The sequence below is a fragment of the Sphaeramia orbicularis genome, chromosome 12, assembly GCF_902148855.1.
Source record: "Sphaeramia orbicularis chromosome 12, fSphaOr1.1, whole genome shotgun sequence".
In the NCBI taxonomy this organism is placed as follows: Eukaryota; Metazoa; Chordata; class Actinopteri; order Kurtiformes; family Apogonidae; genus Sphaeramia; species Sphaeramia orbicularis.
In genome coordinates, this window is record NC_043968.1 from 47,702,430 (window position 1) to 47,726,399 (window position 23,970).

Genomic DNA, 23,970 nt, shown 5'->3' on the forward strand with positions numbered 1-23,970 from the left:
TTATAATACTAAGTTATCTTCTGCGCCATGTAAAGATTCAGTTTTGTCAAGTCATGTAAACTTTTTAGTCATTAATTCAGAATGACTCTTGACTATAGTAAGTAGAAATCTTTAAATGAGAAACCTGTTATTAGATACCTATTAAACACTTATGGATGCATTTTTATGTCTCTGTCGCTGAGAAATACTTTGCTGGAGGTACAAAATACACAAGGACACACTTACTGTATGCACACAATCACATACACAGATACACATATTGCTCAGTGTTAATCTTTTGAAGCTACTTTTAGAAATAATAATTTCAAACTAGGAGAAATGTTAGATACATTTATAGTGTGGTTCATGCTTATATCAAAAGACGAATTTGCACCAGTTTTAAACATTATGGGAAAAAACATCCTTGTTTTTCTTTACACTCACTTTTTTGTGTTTCTTTAACATGTAAATATTTATTCTACAGCATAACCCCAATGACTGGAGTAATAACACTTAAATACTGACTTACATTTTTGATTGTCTTTTCTTTCTCTGTAAATTTGAACATCTCAGACGTAGCACTTCTAGTTTTGCTGCACTGCTCCTACAATGACAATGAAGGTACCGTATTGTATTGTGTTCTAAGAATACTGAATGAAATGTTTCATTATTTACAATGCACTAACAAATTTTAATTGGAAATGTTATGTGAAATAAGCCCCAGGTTATGTTTGGTAGTCTGAGGACAGAGGTGCTATTTGAGACAGGTTTGGACACAATATTGTTAATCAATAAACAGGAAAGAGAACTTCAGCTAACCTATTATCATTCTAATAGATAATACTACTGTAACAACAACATTCTACTAAAAGACTAAAAGTCTTGTTAGTAAGGATGAATATTTCCCTATTAATAATAAATGTTAAAGTATTCCTGATAACACTACTAGTAATAGAAATAACAGTAAAGCACTTTTCAAAAACAAGTGCATAAACTGTTTCACATGCATAAAAACAGAGGGAAAAAAAAGCAAATTACACTCAAGTTAGTCCGCAGCCGAGCTCTATACTAGCTTTCCTGACAAGAAAAATAACCGTGAACAAACATCTTTAGGAATCAGCTCCTGCCCTGTTTTACTGTAATCTGATATGGTAAACTTAAAGCTACTTTTCACAATCACATTCAGCTGATAAGTAAGAAGTCTAGTTGAAAAAATGGACTACATTTGAGAGCTAAAACAGAAAACAGTTTCTTTGGGGGCTAAATAACTGGCATTTGTGTTCACTTTAAGCAGATCTGTGGATGTTTTAAAGAATAAAAATAGTCTGAGTGTGAGTGAATAAACGTGCCAACAAGGTCGCTTTTTAATACTAACTGGAGATGCTTCAGATGAGTTGGGCCAATGTAACAATGAACATAAAATATAAGATGTGGATGTGACTGAAAGATAAACATTCATCGCTATAAATATAGAATTGCATTAACATCTAAAATCTAAGGAGCTGGTCTGATTAGGTTCATTTATTTGTATTGATGATTTTGATGAAAACCTGCTCGTTATATTTGGTCTTTCATGTGTCTTTAACTTATTTAATAATAATGCCATTTATGTGATACTTGTATAAGCACTAAACTCAAATGACATATATTAATGGATAAAATACTTCCTTATTGCATTAATATACTGTTGCATATGTTATATAACTGATCCCCAGGTTTTTTATGTGTGAGTAAGCACGTGTGTGTGTTTCTGGGATGGTATAGGGCCAGGATGATGAGAGGTGGCTTCAGAATGAGGTGAACAGGGAGGAATGAGAGTTAGAATGAGTTAGATGAATCTGGGTTAGCCTTTCCCTTCACTCCTGCTATTTTAACACAAACACACACATACAGGTGTCAAAGGCACAGGATGTGGTGAAGCACAAATACCACACAGATTGTCATGGAACAAGGAATAAAAGACAACACAACACACAAAACGCACAACACAGCACACGACTCATCACTGCACATACACACGCTCACGTACAAAAACACACAATATTCACTTAAGTTGAAATACAGATGATGGCACACTTTTGGCCAACAGGTGAGGCTTGAATAATATCTGCACACGCGCAAAAACATACACAAACACACCTCACATTGTTATCTCTGCTGGCAGATAACGTTTAGACAATGTTAACAGTGACAGTGTCATCAGACTTGGGCAAAACATCTTTAATTCATTCATCAGTTTGGGAAATTGATTGGATTTTAATCTTTATTTTTACATATAATAAAAATTATTCCAGAACGTAATATCAAAACAGCATATTTTTGCTTAAAATATGTAGGAGGTCTTTTGTTTCGTAAAACCAAAGTGCCGCTGATGTTATCACTGAGTAGAAATCATTTATTCTTGTTGCCCATGAATGAAAGACATCTCGTCACAACAACATTGCACCTTAAACATTATGTGCTATGCAGCTGACCATGTGTTACAGTGTAGCTTTAAAACACACCATTTATTTTACATGAAAAGAAAAGAAACATTTGCTTGTTAATATAGCATTAAAAACAAGACTGAAATACGTCCATTGAACAGAGAAAACATTTTACACTGTGAAGAAAAAATTCATACATTGAAAGCATGCCATGCACATAAAGATGTCATAAACAGCAAACAGCAAACTTTATTTCATTCACAACTAATCAACACAGACTCACACACATCCCTGTATCTATACAGACAAAATTCATCATAGGAAGACCCATGTTGGAGTGTTTTTAAAGAATTAACTTGAGGTTTAACTGGGAAGCTTTGGCATATCTTACTTTCATAAAAAGATTTTAAAAAAAATGTATAGTGATACATATATTCATTAAAAATTAGACTTCCTTCCAGTCATTTTAGAATACATTGTAAAAGATGCATCTACTCTTTACTGTAGCCCAGGTGTGAAACACATTCACACACATTCACACACAGAAAAAGATACAGTAACAGCACAACATGCAGCATGCACATGCACAAACTGTAGTACACACACAGAGCTGGACTGAGAGGAGGAGAGGGTCCCCGCTCGACTGAACGAGGGAGGAGCGCAGGAAAATAAGATGACAAGAGAAGAGGAGGCCCAGAGGTCAACATGAGGTCATATGAGGTCAGAGGTCGGACAGGAAGAGCTGTGAGGAAGAAGAGCAGGAGAGGGGAGGAGGAAGAGGAGCAGGGCGGCTGGGCAGCAGATATGACATGTCATAGGTTTAGAGGTAAAGACTGAAAGTAGGACAGACAGAGACACTCGCCTGAGGAAAAGACAAGATATTACACAAACTATAAATTAGGAAGCTACATTTTTGAAGCCAATTGCCCAATATCTAACCAATGTTGTTGATCACAAATCTTATTTATTCAACAGTTGTTGACAATACTGTATGTAAGTATTAATATTAAGGTATGGTAGAGAATCAGGACTTGACAAGTGTTTATTTATTGGCTACAAGTGCAACACAAAGACATAATATATATCTATGCACATTTATTGGAAACTGCCATTTCACCTGATTCATTTCCAATTATGTTTTCTACAGGTCATCCACTAAACTATTAATTACAACTACCTACGATAAGTCTAAGTATTTCACAACTCAGCAAAATAAGCCTGATAAAACTTTGTCTTTTTCTGAGGCAGAAAGAAAGAGAGGACAGAAAGAAAGGAAGAAAGAAAGAAAGGCAGAGGAATAGATACAAGGTATGAAGGCCCAGAGCACACTATCGTCTGTGTACTAGCACCACTTTTGATTAGTGTATCCATCCCAGACACACACACGTATGCACACTCAGTCTGTGCACACACCAGCGCTCTGCTATGCATTCAAACACATGTATTCTTAACAAGCATCCACTGGCAAAAATCCAGAATTACCGTTGGATTAGGTGTCAGTTGGGCATTAAAATGTCTTAAAATGCTGTCAGTAAGCATGAGAGCATGTTATCCTCATTTCTCATATTAAGTAAGAGAAGTAAAAACCATCATGTTCAGGGCTTAAGTATGAGGCGTGAAAAACTATAACAGAAAAAATGACTTGTGCCCCAGTGAGGAATGTACAAAGGCGGTGTTAGTGCATGCTGCAAAAGGCCAGTTTCAATGTGGGAGAATGACACCATTCTTCAGACCTCAAAAACATCACTTGAGACTTCACTACCAGCACCATCATCATCATCATCATCATCATCATCCTCATCCTCATTATGTACATGAGCAGCAAACCACCATGCAGCCCGAGTTCCCTTCAACTTACCCCTTCTGAAAAACGGGGGTCTAATAACTCGTGGCTTGTGCACAAGGCGTGATGGCCTTGTGTCCGTGATCTCTTGTGGAGCAACAGAGACAAGGTAAAATATCTGTTACCCATACTCATGGGAGGCAGGGAGGTTTATCAGAGGTGGAAAGTAAATAAGAAACAAAACTAACCTTAGTGAGTTGATGAATTTTCTTCAAATTGTGCACACTATAGTTACACTCTACATTCTATGTGTCTGAGCTATATGTACTGATCTGCTGAAATTCTTCTGAACTTTTCCTCCAAATTATGCTTAACCATAGAAATCCTGTAAACTTTCAATTTCTGATGTTTACATTTAACCAAAAGCAATGAATAAAATATAATTTCCATCAATTTGTTTTCACTTTAAAATTGCTGAAAACCAACCTTGATGAGAGATTAATTAACATCTTTAAGGTGGAATCATCATTTCCTATTATGCAGTACTTATATGAACATGTATTGCATTAGTTTGACTCCTGTCTTACCATTAATAACACTCGGGGACAATAAAGTAGAGTCACGGTCTCCAAGCCGACACGCTCCCTCCTCTGAAGACCCAGGTGCTGCTGGCTGTGCAGCTGGACCCTCCAGGGAGCTCACAATGTCTGCACGGTCAATGTTCTTCAGAGCCACATACAAACTCTCCACTGAGAGAGCCGTAAGGGGGGGGGGGGCAGAAGAGCATCAAAGACAGAAAAGAAGGACAAAAAGTAGACAAGGACCATCCATACAAAGACACAAAAAAGAAATAAAGGAAAGAAGAACTGTCAGAGAGGTCAGGAAAAACTATGACAGTGTACTAGGGTCAGGGTCAGTGTATGTAAAAGAAAAACATCACAGAGCCAGAAAACAGAAGGTGACACTCAAAGAAAAATTATTTGTAAAGAAAATACTCAAGACTGATCAGCAAAAACTTCACCATTTTGAGAGATTCATATATTTGCAAGAAGAAATACTAATAACTTTGCTGGAGAAAGCCTAAATATATCTTGTGTTGTATAATTTAACTCATACTTATTCATCTACTTTAGTATCCAGCACTAACAGTGAAGAGATGGATTTGCATTTTCCGTTGTGAATCTAAGCACAGGACTTATCATTCTCAGCAGATGACATGAAAACATAACAACATCAATATCTGTACATTTGATAGACTGCATGTGTCATGGCTACACATGATCTCTGGAGTACTCGCTCTGTTTATTTATATGATGCATTATAATAACATAAATAATGCCATAATCAATAATGTTGTATATTATTATGGAATTACTTGGTGTTTAACAGCTTTGTGTTAAAGAAAATTTCCCTCTGTCTAATATCTGTGATTTATCTTAAAAATGTTTGCAGTAAATGTATGACTTTTGTCTTGAAAAGCTTTTTCTTAGAATATTACTCCCTTCCCCTGGCTCTTTTTTTGCAGAAAAAATGTCCGTAAATCATGCCACATTTCTTCAAATAAAAACTGTCAATTATAAGCCAGGTTTCTGATAACAGCTGGGAGAGAGATAAAAGCTGATTTACAATTACAGGTAACGTGCTGCCAGTTAAACACAATGTTCTCTTCAACAAGATTAATATAACACCCTCGACAACATTATCAGGATATTTTTAACAGTTTGTTGTTTACTCACATGAAGTGCTATCCCCCGGTGTCAGTCACTGCAGGTGTGTGTCTTACTTTTATTTGTCGGAACCTATAATCTCCGCTCAATCCTATGGCTACCCATTAAAAGCACTGTTGAATAATGATGATAAACTACCCACTGATATGCTAGAGGGCTTTTATTTTGAAATGGTTAAAGAAGGGTTGCATTGTTTGTATAAAATAGTATTGCACGTTACACTTTACACTGCGCTAACTACCACTATTCCGATGTATTAAATTGAAAAATTTGAAGTAAAGGCCTGCCTCTAATACAAGGTTCCTTATAATAAACACCTGGTACCTCCTACAACTGAGATAAATAAAGGCCCAAACCAGTACTTTTGGAAATACGGCACATTTGTAACCGGGAACTGGTTAAAAATGGGATTTTTACACCTGCATATGTAAGATGTATTGAAAAATTTAAATGTAATAAAAAATGAGTATTCACATTGCTAATGTGCAATTTCTAAGGTATATACAGTAGTGTTGGACTCACTTTTAGCCCTTTTGCCTTCTCTGCTGGCCCACAGGTTGAGCAGGGCAGAGCTCTGGTCAAGCAGCGAGTTGGGATTTTCCACACGAATCCTGTTGATATCATCAACACCAAACTGCAGCTCTCGAGCCAACTCTGCCAGGTGGACAATGAGTAACATAAATAGACTCATCTGGAAGCAGACAGAGAGGTAAAGGATCTCAAGCTGCAGCAAATAACCAACCTGCCCAGCTCAAACCCAGCTGTTCAGATATGATGTTGATTTTGATCTCAGTCCTCTCCATGGCATTCACTGTGGCTAAATGTGAGAAGAAAAACCAAGAGGTTAGAAGAAATGCAAGATGCATGAAACCAAATCTATTACAAATATCAATTATATGTATTATAAAATGAACGATGAAATTTTTGTTGTTAAACCTTTTAATTGTGATACTGTTTATCACAGCTTGGACAGTCCAAAGCTGATATGAATTCTGGGTCAGCTGTGAAAATTCTGGTCATTTTAACATTACATCACAGCTGTCAGCTGCCAAACATATGACAACTGTATGTTAGTTTTTGATTTTTATAAAATAAAAAGTATGGCTTAAATGAATAAATGATTCTCTAAAATGATAATATTCATTTATGCTGCACTGCTTATAGCAGTGATATCTCTAAGATGAACTGCAAACATGTTATGTTTTCAGTGTGACAGGCCCATGGTCATATGAGTCTGCCTTACTTTAGACTTTGTCTTAAGAAAACAAATTAGAAAATTTGATGTAATGGAACTTCCTGCTTTAACATATTTGATCAAGTGTATGATCCAGTATATTATAAAAGGTCTGATCAGAGGTGATTTTAAATATTGATGGATCTCCTTTACAATGACACACCCTCTGTTGATAGTTAGATTGTTAAACTCATTTAAATTATCTAGAATAATGTGATTGTGCTGCTTTTATATCCCAGAGCTTAAATTTGATTTAAGGGGAAAATATCAGTCCTGGACTGCCCAAATGTTTTGAGTTATTACTTAAATTATTCTATGTTATTATGGAAATATTAGAGTTTTTCTATATGATTTCAGTAAAACATACCAGAATTAACTGACTGACGGTTCTAGTATATGCAGGTTGTACTGATACTTACCTTAGAATATAGCATTGCTCGGTTGAAGAGAATACCCATAACACTGTTTTTGTCAAAATATTCCTCAGTTAGAACACCATATGGGCAAGGGGGTTAGAATTTAGGGTTCATTCAAGTGCTAGTCCCACCAACCAAAGTAGCATTCAGTAATCATTACAGAGGGACTGAAGTGCAATGTAGCAGCGCTGGGTATTTGTAGACAGAAAAAGCCTTGCTGTTATTAATCTAACCCACCATCAGTACTGTCGTGACTCCGTATACATATGTCAGGCCAGCTCCTCTGTCTAGCTCCACTGCGAGCTCCTGCCCATTCCCAGTGCTAAGCAACAGTGATGATGCTAACGGTAACTGCTGCCATGCCGTTGGAAGTCGCAGTGGAGACACCCGCACCATGCAAAACCAATCACAGAAGTCATTCATCTGTTTTCATAGCTACCAGGACACTCAGGAGAGAAAAAGCTAATTTGCCGTGTGCCATGGAGCCATTTAGGGGTGTGTTGAGGACTGCTGCTGAAGTTTTGGTGCACATTCAATCATTTTCTCTAACTGCACTGCAAAGGATTCTGGGGCATACTGTAGAGCAGTGTATTGCATCCAAGGCTCAGTCTTTGTGCCATGCGTGCACGCAAGACAGATAGGGGAAAATATAGAGGGCAGAGTTGGAAGCAAAGGGTTGTGGGTAAAGGGGCAGTGCAACATTCAGTGCCCATCTCCGCTGTGTATATATGAGGAGAGGGCTGAAGGTCAGGCAGAGAAGGACTCACCCACACCGGGCTCGTTCAGTGCGCTGTAGCGTTCCCTCAGGGCGAGAGGGGTCAAAGTTCGCCTTCGCTCTTCACTGCCCACAACCTAAACAAGACAGAAACAGCAAAGACCATGATATCTTACAAGTACATTTTATTGTATGTACAATATAATTTGAGTATAGACTGATTAGACTTTATTTCCTGGTATGACCATTTTCAAACAGAATATCATGTTGTAGCAAAAGGCAAAAAAGTATGCAGAAACCAAAGTTTCAAACATTTGCAAAAAGGCAAATTTTACATTTCAAGAATTCAAACATTCCTTCAATTCCTAATGATCCATTTGATTAGTTAAAAACTGTGATTTAAAGATTAAAACAAGATAAGCTTGTTAACATATTTATTTTTTAGAGGTACTAGAATGATGTGCTTGTCTCTTAAAAAGGAAATTGAATGTAACTGTAATTGTAATTTATTGTATAGATGTTTGTTTAAAAAAATCATGTTATTTTTGTCTTAAAGTATTATTCATTTCTTAAAATAAATAGTATTTTAAGAATGTTCAGCCCATAATATAACTTCAAACACTGAACAAACCACACTTTACCAAAAAAACTGAGACTGAACTGACTTTAAACGCAGAATGCCACATGGTCAAACATCTGTCTCATGAAGCGCTTGGACATCTGGGAAAATTCAAGAACAAACATTTCTAAATGCCTCTTTGGAAGAGTGAGTTTACAAACTATTTCTTACCTTGACACAAGGTGGCATGGTTATGTTAAGGTTACACAGTACATGCTGTGCGTCTTCATATTTGGTGCACTTCCGCAGAAACGACAAGAACCCAGTAGCATCTTTGTTACTATCTCTGACCTAAAAGAGGATGAATGAAGAAAGAAAGAAAGAAAGAAACAAACAAACAAAAAAACAGAAAGAAAGTAAGAAAGAAAGAAAGAAAAACAGAAAGAATGCAAGAAAGAAAGCAAGAAAGAAAGAAAGAAAGAAAGAATATGTAGAGGGACAGTAAATTAAAGAGATGAAAGAAACAGAAAAAGAGTGTAGGAATAGGAATAGAAAAAGTGATGAACAAAATAAATATGTCAAGAAAAAAATGTCCAGAAGGGGAATGGTAAAAAGAAGTATAGACAAGAGAAAGGACATTTGAGAAAAGACAGAAATGTAAGAGAGCAGGGAGGAGGGAAAAAAGAGAGATGAAAACAGATATTAGACACCTCCACAAAGTCACGAGCATGTGGCGCAGTAACATGGGACGAGGAGCAAGGGGGAAACAGGGATGGAAGCAGTCCACAGGCAGGCGAGAGGGAGAGATTTACCTGCACATTTTACCTGGACGTCTGTCAGACCAGACAGTTACAGAGTGACCGTGAGAGAGAGAAAGAGAGACAGTGAGACAGACACATACAGACAGGCAAGGCCGCAAGATAGGAAGGCAGGCAAAGAAAGTGAGGGAGTCACAGGACATGCAAACAGTTACCCAACAGATGTCACATGTACATAGATAAGTTGTTTGTGCTGCTACATAATAGTGAAATGCTTTTAATAGAGTATTGAGCTGGCTGAGGTTGAGTTGTGTACATCACATTGACAGAGACATAGACAGGAGACTACCAAATAAAACAAAAATGACACAAGTATGTTTACAAGACAGACATGAAAGGGAACATGAAGTAAAACATATTAACTAGTTCTCTGGAAAAAAAAAGTGCATAGGGAGACCGACACATGTAGAATTTGTTTAAACAAAGGATATTAAATGGATACAAACAGTTTACATTTTATTTCATGTATGAATAAACAACATCTAACCTTTGTATAGAAGTAATGAAGACCAATCAATTAGGGATAAAATGTGCATTTAAAGGGGAGATATGTAGTATTTCTACTTTCAAATATTAAAAAAAATATCTTTAAGATATCATTAAAGAATTGAGAATACAGCTGTAAAATAATGCAAAAGATTCCAATGTACTGGTTTGTAGAGATGTGAACTGAATATATCCACTGCACATATATGGCTTGTTGGTCTAGGGGTATGATTCTTGCTTTGGGTGTGAGAGGTCCTGGGTTCAAATCCCAGACAAGCTCTGGCCTTTCAGGGCAGGCATGTGTGGGCAATTCTTAGGCAGAGGTTCAAGGGTTCAATTCTTAACACCTGTCATGGCAGCCCACCGCCCTTAAGGCTCGCTTTAAGTACATAAAGAGATTTGTCCGTTTCTAACATTGTCATGCATCACTGACTTCATACTTAAATGCGCCCTGTACATTGGAATGAGTGTTTCTCAATCAATCCACCAGAGGGCGCTGCTCTTACTGGCCAAATACCATGAAGAAGAGTAGTTTTTTGCGAAGAAGAAGAAAATCAATAATAACAAGCATGGCAACGACAGAGGAGGTTTTACTAATCTGGATACTAATGTTAATATTCAGAAGGGTAGTTGTCATAAATATGTCAGTAGTTTTTCACTAACTCACACAGTCACTCTTTGAAAGCCATTATTTATGGGAATTATTCTGTTCAAATCTCAGCACTGCCTCCACTGTTCCCGGCGGTACTGCTCTGTTTCGTCTGTCCGGGTATGCATCCACAAGCTCCCGGAAAACGGACCGAATTACGCACAAGGGATGTACACAAGGGATGGACAGAACGCTCCGTCCGTATCCGTCTTTAACATAGAGCATGAATGAGCCCTTAGTCTGAAGTGTGTCTTGTGTCTTCATGTTCAGCTAGTGATGGGTAAAATGTAGACCGGTTCAGTGAGTGTGATTGTTGATCCACAGTTCAGACTAAACTGTTGACAGTTCTGACCTTGGTTGGATGATTCCAAACAGATCTTTAGCGCAGATATTGACAACACAAACCATACAGAAAACAGAGGTGATTTGTGGTTTTACTGTGTCTGTTTTCTGTCTAAAAACACAACCAGCTGATGCAGAACTTGAAGATTATAAGAAACAGTGTTATTTTTACAGACTGTGAAGTGACCAATGATGGGTTTTTCTCTGAAGAAAACTTGATACCATAATACACACATGTGTAACAATGAGCTTTATACTTTACCCATAACTGATAAAGTCTGCGGATACATAGTGTTGATTTGTTGGTGTTTTTGGTAGTTAAGTGTGTTCTGTTACACGACTTCCCTCTACTCTTGAGAGGTTAGAGCATCAATACTACATATAACCCCTTCAACTTCTCTTATTTAAAGATTGATTTTTTTTTTTTTTTTTGCCAAGGAATATACCACAAGGAGGAACAGACAAACAGATAGACAACATCTAATGAAATGCCAATAACAGATGAGCATATTCAATATGTATCTACTGCATTTAAATGAGGTTGTGTAACATGTAATTGGTGCCTAATTACTCTGTATATCTTATCTTGTATTTAAAGTGTCTATATGTGGACAATATGATCACAGAGCTGCAATGTTGTCTAAAGTTTTCATGCTGACATATACTGTATGCAAGTGAAAAGCCACAAAAGACACAAAATATATCATCAGCAGGTGAACAGAAGGGACTATCTGGTGAGAGGATCCTTGACACACCAACCCCAATAATGGCACAAAGAAAACCACTATATGAATATGTAGCGTCTGATAAAACCACAGGCATGTAGACAGTAAGAGTGAGACAGACCTTGACAGAGACAGGCAGTCTGTTATCTCTGAAGGCCTGGAAGCTGAAGCTACGAGGCTGCTGGGTTGCCTTCCTGATGGGCACCAGGTTCCCAGAACACTCTAGATGCAGTGGCATGCCCTCCATTAGCTGTGGAAAGCATTGTAAAATATGAAGGGTGACAGGGTGAATCATGACCGAGCAGAGTACATGTGAAGGATTGGACCCTTATAACACAGCCAGAGTGTGGATCGATTTCACATCATCCCCGAGAAACTCATTAACTCCTACTCCTCTGCACATTTTCAGTTTCAGGGTCACGGCCATTTCAACAGGGACTGAATTTAGCTGCATTTTTAAAGAAGTAAGCAATCACTGAGTACTATTAAGTATAGTTTTTAAACTGTATGTAATGTTATGTACAGTTAGTGTCACATAAACTATGTTGCAGGTACAAGCTGTTTCTACAGATAGTCAGCATGCACCTGCAACCTGGAACAGCATGACAAAAATGTTAAGCTTGCTTCATTTTTCCCCTTCATTTCACTATGTTTTAATTATAGCTGTTCTTGTTTTCGACGCTTCTACTGTGGTACATTTTAATGGCCTAAATTATCCTTGATGTTTCTAGGTATTCTATTCTATTGTATTATTCTACTGAATTATCCTGATTCCATGAATTATTCTTTGGTCTTATTTTTAATGAACTGATGGTTCTTATCACCTTTATTTTCTTGGCTATATTACAATCTGTTCCACTAAATAGAGGTTAAATCAATTACTTCTAAGTGATCCTGAGCACTTTTATAACATACCGACTGTAAAAATTTCATCATCGATTGCAATATATATCTATATTTGAGGCATAAACTGGCTAAAGGAGGTTGATTTGGCCACAGAGTCATTGTCCACTGTGGTGTCTGATTACATCTGTTTGACTCTAAGACTCAAGTTTGGCATTTTGACCACTAGAATACTGGTTTTGGGGTCATGTGATGATATTAGTGGAACCTTTGTGAAATAATAATACCAAAAAATTATTCAATTCCCAAGCAGCGATATCATTTAGGAAATATTCAGAGCAATATCAGCTACTTGCTAAATGTTAACACATACAGCTGATAACATGCTTATTAGCAAGCTAGTTTTGGGACAACACAACACCAAATTAATGCTAACATTAGCTGCTAAGTAAAAATAAACTTTCTAAAATATTAGTGTTACAAAATCCAGTGACCATCTTGTTAGTGAAACTTCTTAAACACAACTACAGATGAACTCTCTTATTTAGTAAGCACATGCTCTGAAACACTAATTCAGCTATCCCTGCAGACTCTACAGTCATTTCCCAGATGGCAGACATCAAGGCTTTCTAATTAGCCTTAAATCATAATAACAGAGGAATCATTTACACAAGGACAACCAATACATGGTCCAAATAAAGGGACTGTTGTCATAATATCACCTGGCTGATTTCTAGACAGGTGTTAATACTTTTTAAATAGGAATCAAAAGGATTCCTCTAGTGCAGTGGTTCTCAACCAGGGGGAGACACGACAGGGGGTGGGTGGGGGGTCGGGTGAGACATCGCCGTGCGCACCTGTGGGTGCGTTAGTGACTATTGTTGCACATTGCAACATTATAAATCACTCGGCACACACTCTACCCTACTCACGGATTGAGGTCCATGAGTGAGGGTGGGGGGGTGAGGTTCATATCATCTGGAACGTCCACATCCCACTCAGCCTCCCGGTCCCAAATTCGTTTTCGGGGGGCAACAGGTAGTCAGTGATAATGTGATTGGAGCTATATAGTGTTTCCTCCTGGAAGATTCCGTTGGGTTTCTGTAAATTGGCTTAGAGTCTGGTTTTGACCAACTCTATATGTAAAGTGTCATGAGATAACTTTTGTTATGATTTGGCACTATATAAATTAAATTTGATTTGATATACAACCCACCACGTGCTCATATAAGTCCGTCGAGTTACTTTTAGAATTATGTACCACCCCCCAACCCCACATACTTTTTCGGGGATGGGGGGGAGCTCATGATGTTGTTAGTGGAGCGTGGTTCAAAAAAGGTTGAGAAACCCTGCTCTACTGGCTGTCAGAAGTTGTTGCACCTGAGTCTGACGATAGCATAACCTTGACTCCATAAAACTGTCTCTTTAGGTTACTTTTTATAACTTCTGTCTATGTGCTGACCTCAATGTCTCGACTGCGGGCTACTTCGGTGAAGTTCTCATGCAGTTCCAACGTTTTGTCCATCTTATCATCTGTCATGCAGTAACAACGTAAGCGCCCCTCTCGTGCTTCGTTCATCTTGGCAAATATAACAAACTTGGCCATGTAGGGAACAGCCATCAGCTCCCGGTACAGCAGGTTAGCAAAGGTCACTGCCTCTGCTGTGCGTGGACAATCTGCCAGCCAGAATCTGAGGAAAGAAAGTGAAAAGACAAGCCCTGGTTCATATGAAGAAGCAGAACAAAAATGTGGCTGGTTTTACAGTAATTCATCTTGATTCATGAAAAGACAGTCACCTTGCAGAAACATTGGTGGTAAAGTTGGCACAGTTATTAGCATACATCAGCTTGGTGGTTCCGGTGATGTCCTCCCACTGAGCTGGTGCTGTCCCACCTGAGACACAACAACACCCACACTGAGTCCTTGTCCTGATAGCATAGGTAACAGCTGTTTTATCCTTAAAGAGTCACACATAGCCACACCTATCTCCACACTTTGTAGCAGTGTGCCAGCACTGGAGATGGGTCTGGCTCAATTCATTATCCTTCTGGAATAGTGAAATAAATCTCTGGGTTGTTTTTATTTGCTTATATTTCTTTAAATGAATCACACTCATCTTCGGTGGTGCAGAGCATAGGACGCAACAACCACACCTTTCCATAGTGTCTGGGGAGAAGGTGTTTTGGTGGAACATTTAAGTAGAAGTGTGGAACAGTGAGCCTTGGTGTTAACCCTTTAGGTACCGGAGTTTTTTTTTTTTTTTTTAATATTCAATTTTGACACCAAGATTTCAAAAAGCTGTGTGTTTCATTCAGTAATATTGCTTGTTGTGACTTTGGCACTTAAAGGGTTAAGATAACAAAATTTGATGTAAAAACACATATGTCTCTTTCAAAACTTGCCATTTTGAGTGTGCAGTTGCAGCTAAGAGACAGTAGTATTTCACTTTAGAAAACAGTTACATGCAGGAAGAAGAATGGAGGAGAAAGCTGACTGAAACAGTTGTCCTGTGACATGATTATTCCAACAAAGCATATCCCGTGACCAAAAACACTAATAGAATACATTCACAGTGACTGACATGTCTTAAAACTTCACACCTATCCAACGATCTAAGCACAAAAAAAAACAACTATGAAATGAAAAAAAAATGATCAACTGTATCTGAATCCTACCAATGACACTGCACAAGAGACGCAAGCTGGTAGTGTCACCCTCCCCAGCATCCCGAGGACTCTCCCTCCAGGATGGGGGCAATGGGATTCGCAATCCGATTGGACGGTGAAATTTGCGTCGTCGTGGTTCGATGGTAACCACTGGGCTGAAGGTTGCCTGGTTACCAAGCTGCCGAGTCAGCAGCTCATCAGGGATCGGCTGTGCCTAAAATGGAAGAGGTGAGGGAAAAGGTCAGTGAAATGCAAAACAGCAGGGGAGACAGAAAAAAAGGATAGAGAGTTAAACAGAGAGATACGTGTGAAAAATAAACTCAAGCACAAACACGAGTCCTACCTATAAGTACAGGAGGTAAAAATTGGAATAAAGGAAGGATACAAAAGAGAAAACAGAGCAACATGTGAACATCAAACCCACAGCCAAAACCCACACATGCAATCAATGTGGATTTCACACCTCACCCAACTCAGATCAGTGCATCAGCTTGGTCAGTGTGGCTCACAACTTAAATCAGGCAACTGAGGAGTGATGAATGGCTAGATAAAGGAAAACATAAACAGAGTCGCATAAGGCAAAGCAAAACAAAATTCAGATACATGCATTTGTTTTTTTTTGTTTTTTTTTCAGAATAGCAACAGTGCAGTGACAGACAGTGGAAATAATATATGTGACATAGTGATAAAAAAAGAAGCAAAAGAAAACAAAAAACATTGATCTCATAATCTGTTATACTCTTTAATGGAAAACAAGCCAAGCGGAGGTGCAAAAACAAATTGTCAGCATTCATGTTTGCCAACTTCCCATATGTGTGTCTGTAGAGGTCTGGGTGAGTGACAGCCAACCACACTCTTGCCAAAACTGCCTGTTTTGCAGGACAGGCACCATAACAAACACTAATTTAGAAATACAGACTGAGATCATCCTCTCAGGTAAAGTCCCAACTTTTTAGTGTATGTAGAATGGCACACTATGCTGTAAAACTGTAAAATACTAAAATGTGTAAAATAAGTTGGATAGAGGTTATTATTTTATAAGATGAATGGAACATAAAATTAAAGTCTAAGATTAAAGTATACTGTAGCGATTTAATATGAGGAAGTTAATTAAACGGAGAGCAAAATATATCGAAGAATAAAAATGTAGACGTGCTGTAAAAATGCTATCATGCTTTAAAATATGGAGTTATTTCATAGTGGCCTTGGTCTCTTTCATACATGCAACAACTCATTCAATAATTCATGAGTTTCCTTCAATCATCAGAGGTTACAGTGATAAGAGAGTAAATGAACTGTCTGCAGTCAGCAATGCAGCACACACATCAAGCCTTCATGATTGATAGCAAAAGTCTAACATTCTTCAAGCTCATTTGTCAGACAGACAAGCCATCGCTTTCAGGATGAGACTTGTGTCAAATCTCAACTCAATGAATGCAGCACAAACAGAAGCACAGGTAAACACGCTGGTGTCCACCACTGAGTCACAAACTGAGCATCAGCTGTTTTAAGATGAAAACATCTGCTGCCACTCATTTCTGAAAAGCAGCAGATTGTTTGTGTTGATCAAGCAAAAATAACAAACATCCATGCAGTACTCAAAGAATCTGTTCTTGTTCAGAATTACTTTCCTCTTTATTCTCATCATTCCCTCATGCTTTGCTGTGGTTTTACTCTGTCTCACCTGCAGCCCCAGTCTAACTCTCTTGGTGACGGCTGTCTCTGGGAAGATGGCCTCGACGTGGGGAACCAGTTTACTGGTCAGTCGGCCGCCCTCTGGACCAATAAGATCACTCTCCTGCTGAATGCGGGAGACAACGGCAAAGTAAAGTGGGAAGTCGGTGGAGATTATCCGTCGGATTCTTTTCTTCTCCAACTCATCTTGACTCTCTAAATCTAAAGTGAGGAAGAAATAGAGAGAAAAAAAATGAAAGAGAGAAAGGGGGAAGGAAAAAGATTATAACAAAAGCATAAAAATCCAAATTTAATAATAAATAACATGCATCTACAGTTGCAGAAAAAATTACTGGACCATCAAAAGTCATCAAAAACAACAGTTATGCAATCAAGTACTAACTCCTTTGTGTATCGTGACTAAAACAGACAGAAAAGAAAACATGGAACTGTTTTTGGCAGTTCAATGCCATAGATATTGATGTAAGAACTGAAGTGATTTTGGTTATTATCACGAAAACATGGAAAATGGATAGATGTCAGCTCTGAAATTTAACTCTTATGAGCTATTTGTATTGTTATCATTAAATTTGTCCAAACAAATGTACCTTTAGTTGTACCAGGCATTAAAATGAACAAGAAATTGAAAAAAACAAGGGTGGTCTGATAATTTTTTTCCGCGACTGTAGGTGGGCATGCAGTTTTATGTTTAGCTAAAACCACTTGCATCCTTTGTGTCCTTGTTCTGTATGGTCCAGGGTCATGTATCAAGATTAAATCAGACTTATCTACAACTGTACAAGGTCTCACAGACAGAAACATCCATTTGAGACACACTGACCTTCATCCATGCCGTTCAGAATGGTTTCCAGTACTTCGTCCCCATAGCGATTGCGATGCTCCTTCCACACAGAGCCATTTTCACTGCGGAGGACCACAAGCTCCCGGTCTCCTCGGCCCAGGGAGGCAAAATGAGGGATTTCCACTATTACTGGTCTGTGAAAGACACAAACATATATTGGAGGACACTCACATTTATGGAAAGGAAACAATGGAAGGTCTTATTCAAAACACAATTTAATGTTCACAATACAATGTTCTGCAGTTTCATTTACACTCTATCATTAATTCATATCCCCTTTTGTATTCCTATTTTCATAACCTATATTTAGATTTATTTGCAAACAAGGTCTTAGTTCTTAGATATATACAGACTTATTATTTCACTTTAATTATAAAAGGGATGACAATAACCAGAATATGATAAATGTAAACCACTGCTAAGAGAATCCATGCATTAAAGCTATACCGTATGATGTGGCATTTTTACATTTTTCTTTTGTCATCTGAAAATGCTCCTAATAAGTGTGTGTCAAACTAAAATGGAAAAGAAATCCACCAGGTATTGAAACTCAAAAATGTTTAATTCTCATATATTTCTAATAAAAGTCTGACCAATCATTTTAGTCGGTCCGAATAAAATAATTGGCCGAACCTGGCTGAGCCTCCTGTCAATCATCTATTACGGCCGTCCAGCATCCGATCCATTATCGCCGTCTCACATCTGATAAGTGTCCCTCTGAATCTGACGCTTCACTGGCGCTGCTTCTCCTGTCACTGACCACAGTCTACTGTCTAGGATGTGTTTGGATAGAACTGACATGCACATGTGGAAGTGAAAAAACGGATTTATGAACAGAAACGACAACTGAGGGGCACAAACGGGAGTCTGATGAATGAAGGATGGGGATAAAAGTCCAGAAGTCAGCTGTACTGGACTGAACAGGTCTGCATAAAGCTCAGCTTTTATGACGGTGGGACTCATACAGGTACATGTACATGGTGTCACACAATGTAAGATGATGTAGGATGATAATTGTATGGACTATGAAACTTCAAATGTCCACGGAAAATTCGCGGAGGCCGCGCGTTCACAGTGCGCGCGCCCATCCCCTGGGCACTGCAGTGAAGACACTGGCCCAGTGCTGCACAGACCAGGTCTACTGATGGAACAGGAGCCGCGAGCCCGCGGCAGGTGGATGATGCATCTGATTACTGAGGGAGGGGTCCACGGACACGCCAAAACGGACCAGACCTCCACCTCTGCTTCCTCCTCTGTTTTCATCGCGCATCAGATTAGAGGAGGAGGAGCCTCAGAGCTCAGGCAGAGGGAAGAGGGCGGGGCTTTGGAGGGAGGCGGGTTGTTCATGTTCAAACTTTTACTAAGTACTGTGAGAAATGCCACATCGGTAGGTATAGCTTTAATACATCTTGAAGTTCTATTTTGGACCTACTGCACTGCAGTTTTTGTTGACTAAGAATGCTAAGTACAAGTAATAGTTCATTACTGATAAAACTGAGTTTTTGGAATTTCAATGAGATAAAATAATAAGCCTTGAAAATGACCTTTACTACCTAAAGGGACCAGATAGAACTAATTTAAGCATCTCTCAATGTGTTTGGTCTGAAAAAGAAATTGATCACCTTAGAGAAAGAAGAATGACTGCACGTGAGGAAAAGTGAAATACTATATGGTTTTCTTGCAAGTCGAGACGAATATCAAGTTTCAAGTGCTGTATCTTGCCTAAGGTAAACATATCTCCGCCTTAAATAATAAATAAGCATCATAGGAATTTAACTTACCCAAGGAACTGCATACTGGATGGACCTAGAGAGATAATGCGGCTCGCAAGCCCTTCGCCCTCCACAAGTGGAGGAGGCGTTGTCAGTTTCTGGGGTTTGACCAGACGGCAGGTGATGCGTGTTGGTGCAGCGCAGGTACGAGGAGGGATGATCACTCGCAGCCCGTGGTGTCTGCTGCCTCGCATGGAGCCTCCTCGAGCATCAACCATGAAACTCACAAGGAAGCTTTAGATGGAAGAATGAATCAGATTAATAGAAGTTGACATGAAAAATGTGTTACTACTAGAGCTGCAAAGAAGATTCTATTATAGAACAAAAGACAAGATTAAACTGTCTGTTGGTTATTTTAATGATCAATGTATTGACCTGGGTATTTTTTAAATTTATGGATAAAGTCAAAATGTTTTGATTTCAGCTGAGTATTTTCTGCTTTCTTTACTGCTCCAAGACAGTAAACTATATATCTCTGGGACATTTGAGGACATCATCTTAGATTTAATCAATGTCGTAATTGTCGCCATCATCATCATCATCATCACCATTTTTCAACATTCTCTATCACTTCATAGACGAACTAATCAACTTATTATAAAGCTAAACAGAATAAGAAAATAATTCTGAATTGCAGCCAAAGTCATTATGATCAAAATGTTTTTAGTAGCACAGTAACATAGCACACAAACATAAAATTTGACAACACTGAGAAGATTCTCCCTATTCAGTAAAATGATGTGGTTTATTTTGCAAGGTCTTAAATGACTGCTTTCTGTTCTGCTTCATGTGGAGTAATTCATAAAGTTGACATCATAGTGGGTGTCCTTTTTGTCTGACTGTCTAAATATGGCAGATGATTGAACATCTGAAGTAGCCAGTGAGTGCAGCAATAATGACTGAGAGACTGAAGGAGAGGCCCCAGTGCTGTTTGATCCTCATTTCCACTGGCAGCATCCTAGTTGTGTGTAGGTGTGTGTTTGTTTCACAGCTCATCTCTTCTCATTTCTCCTGACTACCCTTTCCTCACCTTCTGCTTTTCGAATGCTGACTCACTGTGCTACGCATTAATTATGTCTCAGCAAATCTGCTCTCTATGAACATTTAAAGAGAATGTTGAAGCAAAATACAGGTGCACATCATATGTTACTGTATAAGCAAAAGTCCAAGTACTTTATCATCTAAAATGTTACATGTAGCTTTACTACTCTAAGAACCACTGGCAAGCTATCTGTGAGCCATTACTTATCATCACTGATGTTTTGATGTCAGTGATGTCAAAACATCAGGCATCATAAAAGATGATGGATGACGGTAGCATTTACTGTCAAGATGCACTTTCTATTGTACGTCTTATGGACATGACTTTCTTCTCCAGATAGCTGCAGTGTTACTTTGTACAAGCAATATTAACATGGGATGTACTCCATAAGATCAAAACATGCCTTTATGGTACTGCTTATAGCTCCAATGACAACCAGTAATTAAATATCCCTGCAATGTTCAGAATTGGATGTCATGGAGTGAAAAAAAAATGACTAGGCTGCATTAAAATGTTTTATTAGCTCACCCAGTGTGAATAGGACTGGCCACAGGGCTGACATTGTCTGAAGTCTCTGTTGCTGGGCTGCTCGGGATGAGAGAGTCTTCGTCATACTCCTTTGGCAGAGGGACAGGGGTATGCTGAGGTCAAAGAGGGAGAAAAAGGAAAGTCAGTGAAAAACTGAGCAACAGTAAATGAAAAAGGGAGAGACACTTTGTCAGTGTAGAAAAGACTGGGAAAAAAATATGGGAGGGTGATAAAAAATATACAATATGATGAAAACAATTCAGAGGAAGAAAATCTGTAGAAAGTCGTGCAAAGTGAAAAAATGAGACAAACAAAAGACAACGAAAAAACGGATAGTGCATGCTTAAAAAGTAATGTATCCTTGAAACACTGTAATGTCAGTATACCTGATCCAGTAGAACAGTCTCTGGAGACACACAAGGGATTCTGGGAATAGCAGGAGAGTACGGCCTATGAAACAAGATATGAGAATAATATTATACAAGAGACAAAACTTTGTTGTATAATCAATAATGATCACTAAAATAGCATAAAGACTAAGACTAAGGGACTAACACACCTATCTTATTTGGTCTGGACCAGGTGTGCCCAATCCTGGTCCTCGAGAGCTACTATCCTGCATGTTTTAGATGTTTCCCTCTTCCAACACACCTGACAATCATTATCAGGCTTCTACAGAGCTTGATGATAGGCTTATCATTTCAATCAGGTGTGTTGGAAGAGGGATACATCTAAAACATGCAGGATAGTAGATCTCGAGGACCAGGATTGGGCACCCCTGGTCTGGACTATTGGACAGAGTTGGATCTAAACCAAAATTGCAGGTGAACAAAAAAAGATGGGCTTTGGTCAGAAAAAAAGGTGCTCATGGCCCGAATCAACCTGGTTCATTTTTAGTGTGAAAACACTTTGTATATGTCAGACATTTGCCCAAATTACAGGAAGGTATTGCAGGCTATCATCAGCCCTTAAACCACAGAAGAATAACTGAAAGTAGGGAAAATGAGCTGCAGGGTAGAGGAGGAAACAGTTTTTAATAGTGGTTAGATGAGATCATAAATAAAAGTAGTAAAAGTCAACTTGAAAGAACACATAAAAAACCTTTTATGTATTTTCTGATATTACGAGCAAGAGGTTATGTCAGGACAGGAGAGCAATGGTAGCCCTAGTAATAATGCCATAATGGCAATTATATAATAGAGGCCAAACAAATTTACCTCCTCGTTCATTTAAATGGAGAAGGCAAACCACTGAAATGACAATTGACAAACCAATCAATAACTATTTCCATAAAAATGTCAAGTGATTTTTTTACACCTTTAAAAAGTCTCAAATATGACACTGAAATATCTTCGTTGCCAGAAACTGTCGTGGACAAATAATTCAGGCTGCATTGTGTCGCCAGCAGGTGGGGAAGGCTATGTTAAAAAACTCTCCAATAAAAAGAGCAGAAGACATCGGCATTGTGTAAGTTGTTCACATGCCATCAGAATTATCTGGGAAACTGCAGCAAATGAACAATATTTGCACTTAAATGATCGCTACACCAGAATTTATTTGAAGATTTTCCTTTTCCTCCATACTCATCCACTCTGTTGTGAAAAAAGGCAAAATCAAACTCAAGAAAGTGTCAAAACTTTCTCCCTGATTATTTTTTTTTTAACTTTGCCTTCTTTCCATGAACATTTTTCATAGTGAAATTTCAAATACATACATGTAACAAAAAACCTTGTGTGAAAAGACCCTTATTGACTTTTACAACTTCATTATAATAATATACCAGGGTAAATGAAGGTTTGAGGAACCAAATTTATTACTTTTAAAGACATTTTCCAAGGCATCTTTGGTCAAATTCAAGACCTCACATTCACAAATATAACAGTACATTGGGCCCCATATTTATTTTCTTGAACCAGTCTTAACCATGTTCAATCAAGCTAACATAACATTTCCATTCAACCGTGACTGATGTTTCTATAACTGACGGTCAAGCTGCTGAAGCTCATACTTGAACTCTTTCACCCATGAATGATTACTGGTGGCTCCACTCTTTCAAATCTCCATTATGCTAAATGCCAAACCCAAATTAGATATTTGGTGAATTTCATTTATTTAATTTTTTTTTTTTACAAACATTACAAAAGCAAATAGACTGTTACCATTTATTGTATCTGTGGAATTTTTAAGACCTTTGACTTTCAGATTTAAAACTGTGGGAGACTTTCGTTACCAGTTTTTCATCAAATCTGTAAAACCCCAGTCATAGCATAACTATCATGAATCCATTAGTCTTTCCGTGATCACTCACCTGAATCTCTTCCCTCACAGTAAACAATTTCGAAGTGCCATCCACCTTAAACAAACCATGTGTTTACAAACAGACCTGGGAGGTAACTTGGACATCTTCGGAATTTTGTTGCGACGTGCATTGTGGGAAGTGGAGATTTGTGCAGCCGCCTGGCAGCGGCAGTGGCACCATATGATATTACATGGACGAAACAAACATGGCGCGGAAACAGCTGAAACGCGGAAACGGCTGGAGGGAAGCAGAGCTCCAGCTGTTTCCATGTTGTGTTTGTTGCAGCTGCCGCTGCCAGGTGGAGTTCTGCTTGCTCCGCTTCCACGTTTCAGCCATTTCCGTGTCGGGTTTGTTTCATCCATATAATATCATATAGTTACACTGCCACTGCTATTGCCAGGTGGCTGCGCAAACCTCCGCTTCT

At 38.5% G+C, this 23,970-nt stretch overlaps 1 protein-coding gene and 1 non-coding gene across 6 annotated transcripts in view; one reads left to right on the top strand and one right to left on the bottom strand.

Moving 5' to 3' along the window:
* ank1b (ankyrin 1, erythrocytic b) overlaps positions 1–23,970 on the bottom strand; it is a 96,568-nt gene that overhangs the window by 10,546 nt on the left and 62,052 nt on the right. For 3 of the 5 annotated variants that reach the window (XM_030148902.1, XM_030148901.1, XM_030148903.1), the window contains 15 exons: positions 21,634–21,697; positions 21,248–21,360; positions 19,687–19,911; positions 17,885–18,039; positions 17,054–17,265; positions 15,379–15,583; positions 14,500–14,596; positions 14,165–14,393; positions 11,981–12,109; positions 9,071–9,190; positions 8,333–8,417; positions 6,658–6,732; positions 6,438–6,569; positions 4,776–4,937; positions 4,264–4,335 (listed from right to left, as the gene is read on the bottom strand). In XM_030148902.1, coding sequence (XP_030004762.1) covers positions 4,264–4,335; positions 4,776–4,937; positions 6,438–6,569; positions 6,658–6,732; positions 8,333–8,417; positions 9,071–9,190; positions 11,981–12,109; positions 14,165–14,393; positions 14,500–14,596; positions 15,379–15,583; positions 17,054–17,265; positions 17,885–18,039; positions 19,687–19,911; positions 21,248–21,360; positions 21,634–21,697 — 2,075 coding nt within the window. The remainder of the gene's footprint in view (positions 1–4,263; positions 4,336–4,775; positions 4,938–6,437; positions 6,570–6,657; positions 6,733–8,332; positions 8,418–9,070; positions 9,191–11,980; positions 12,110–14,164; positions 14,394–14,499; positions 14,597–15,378; positions 15,584–17,053; positions 17,266–17,884; positions 18,040–19,686; positions 19,912–21,247; positions 21,361–21,633; positions 21,698–23,970) is intronic. The other 2 variants (XM_030148905.1, XM_030148904.1) reach the window with 1 other exon arrangement.
* trnap-ugg (transfer RNA proline (anticodon UGG)) lies at positions 10,352–10,423 on the top strand. The gene has a single exon. It is a non-coding gene; the product is annotated as a tRNA-Pro (tRNA).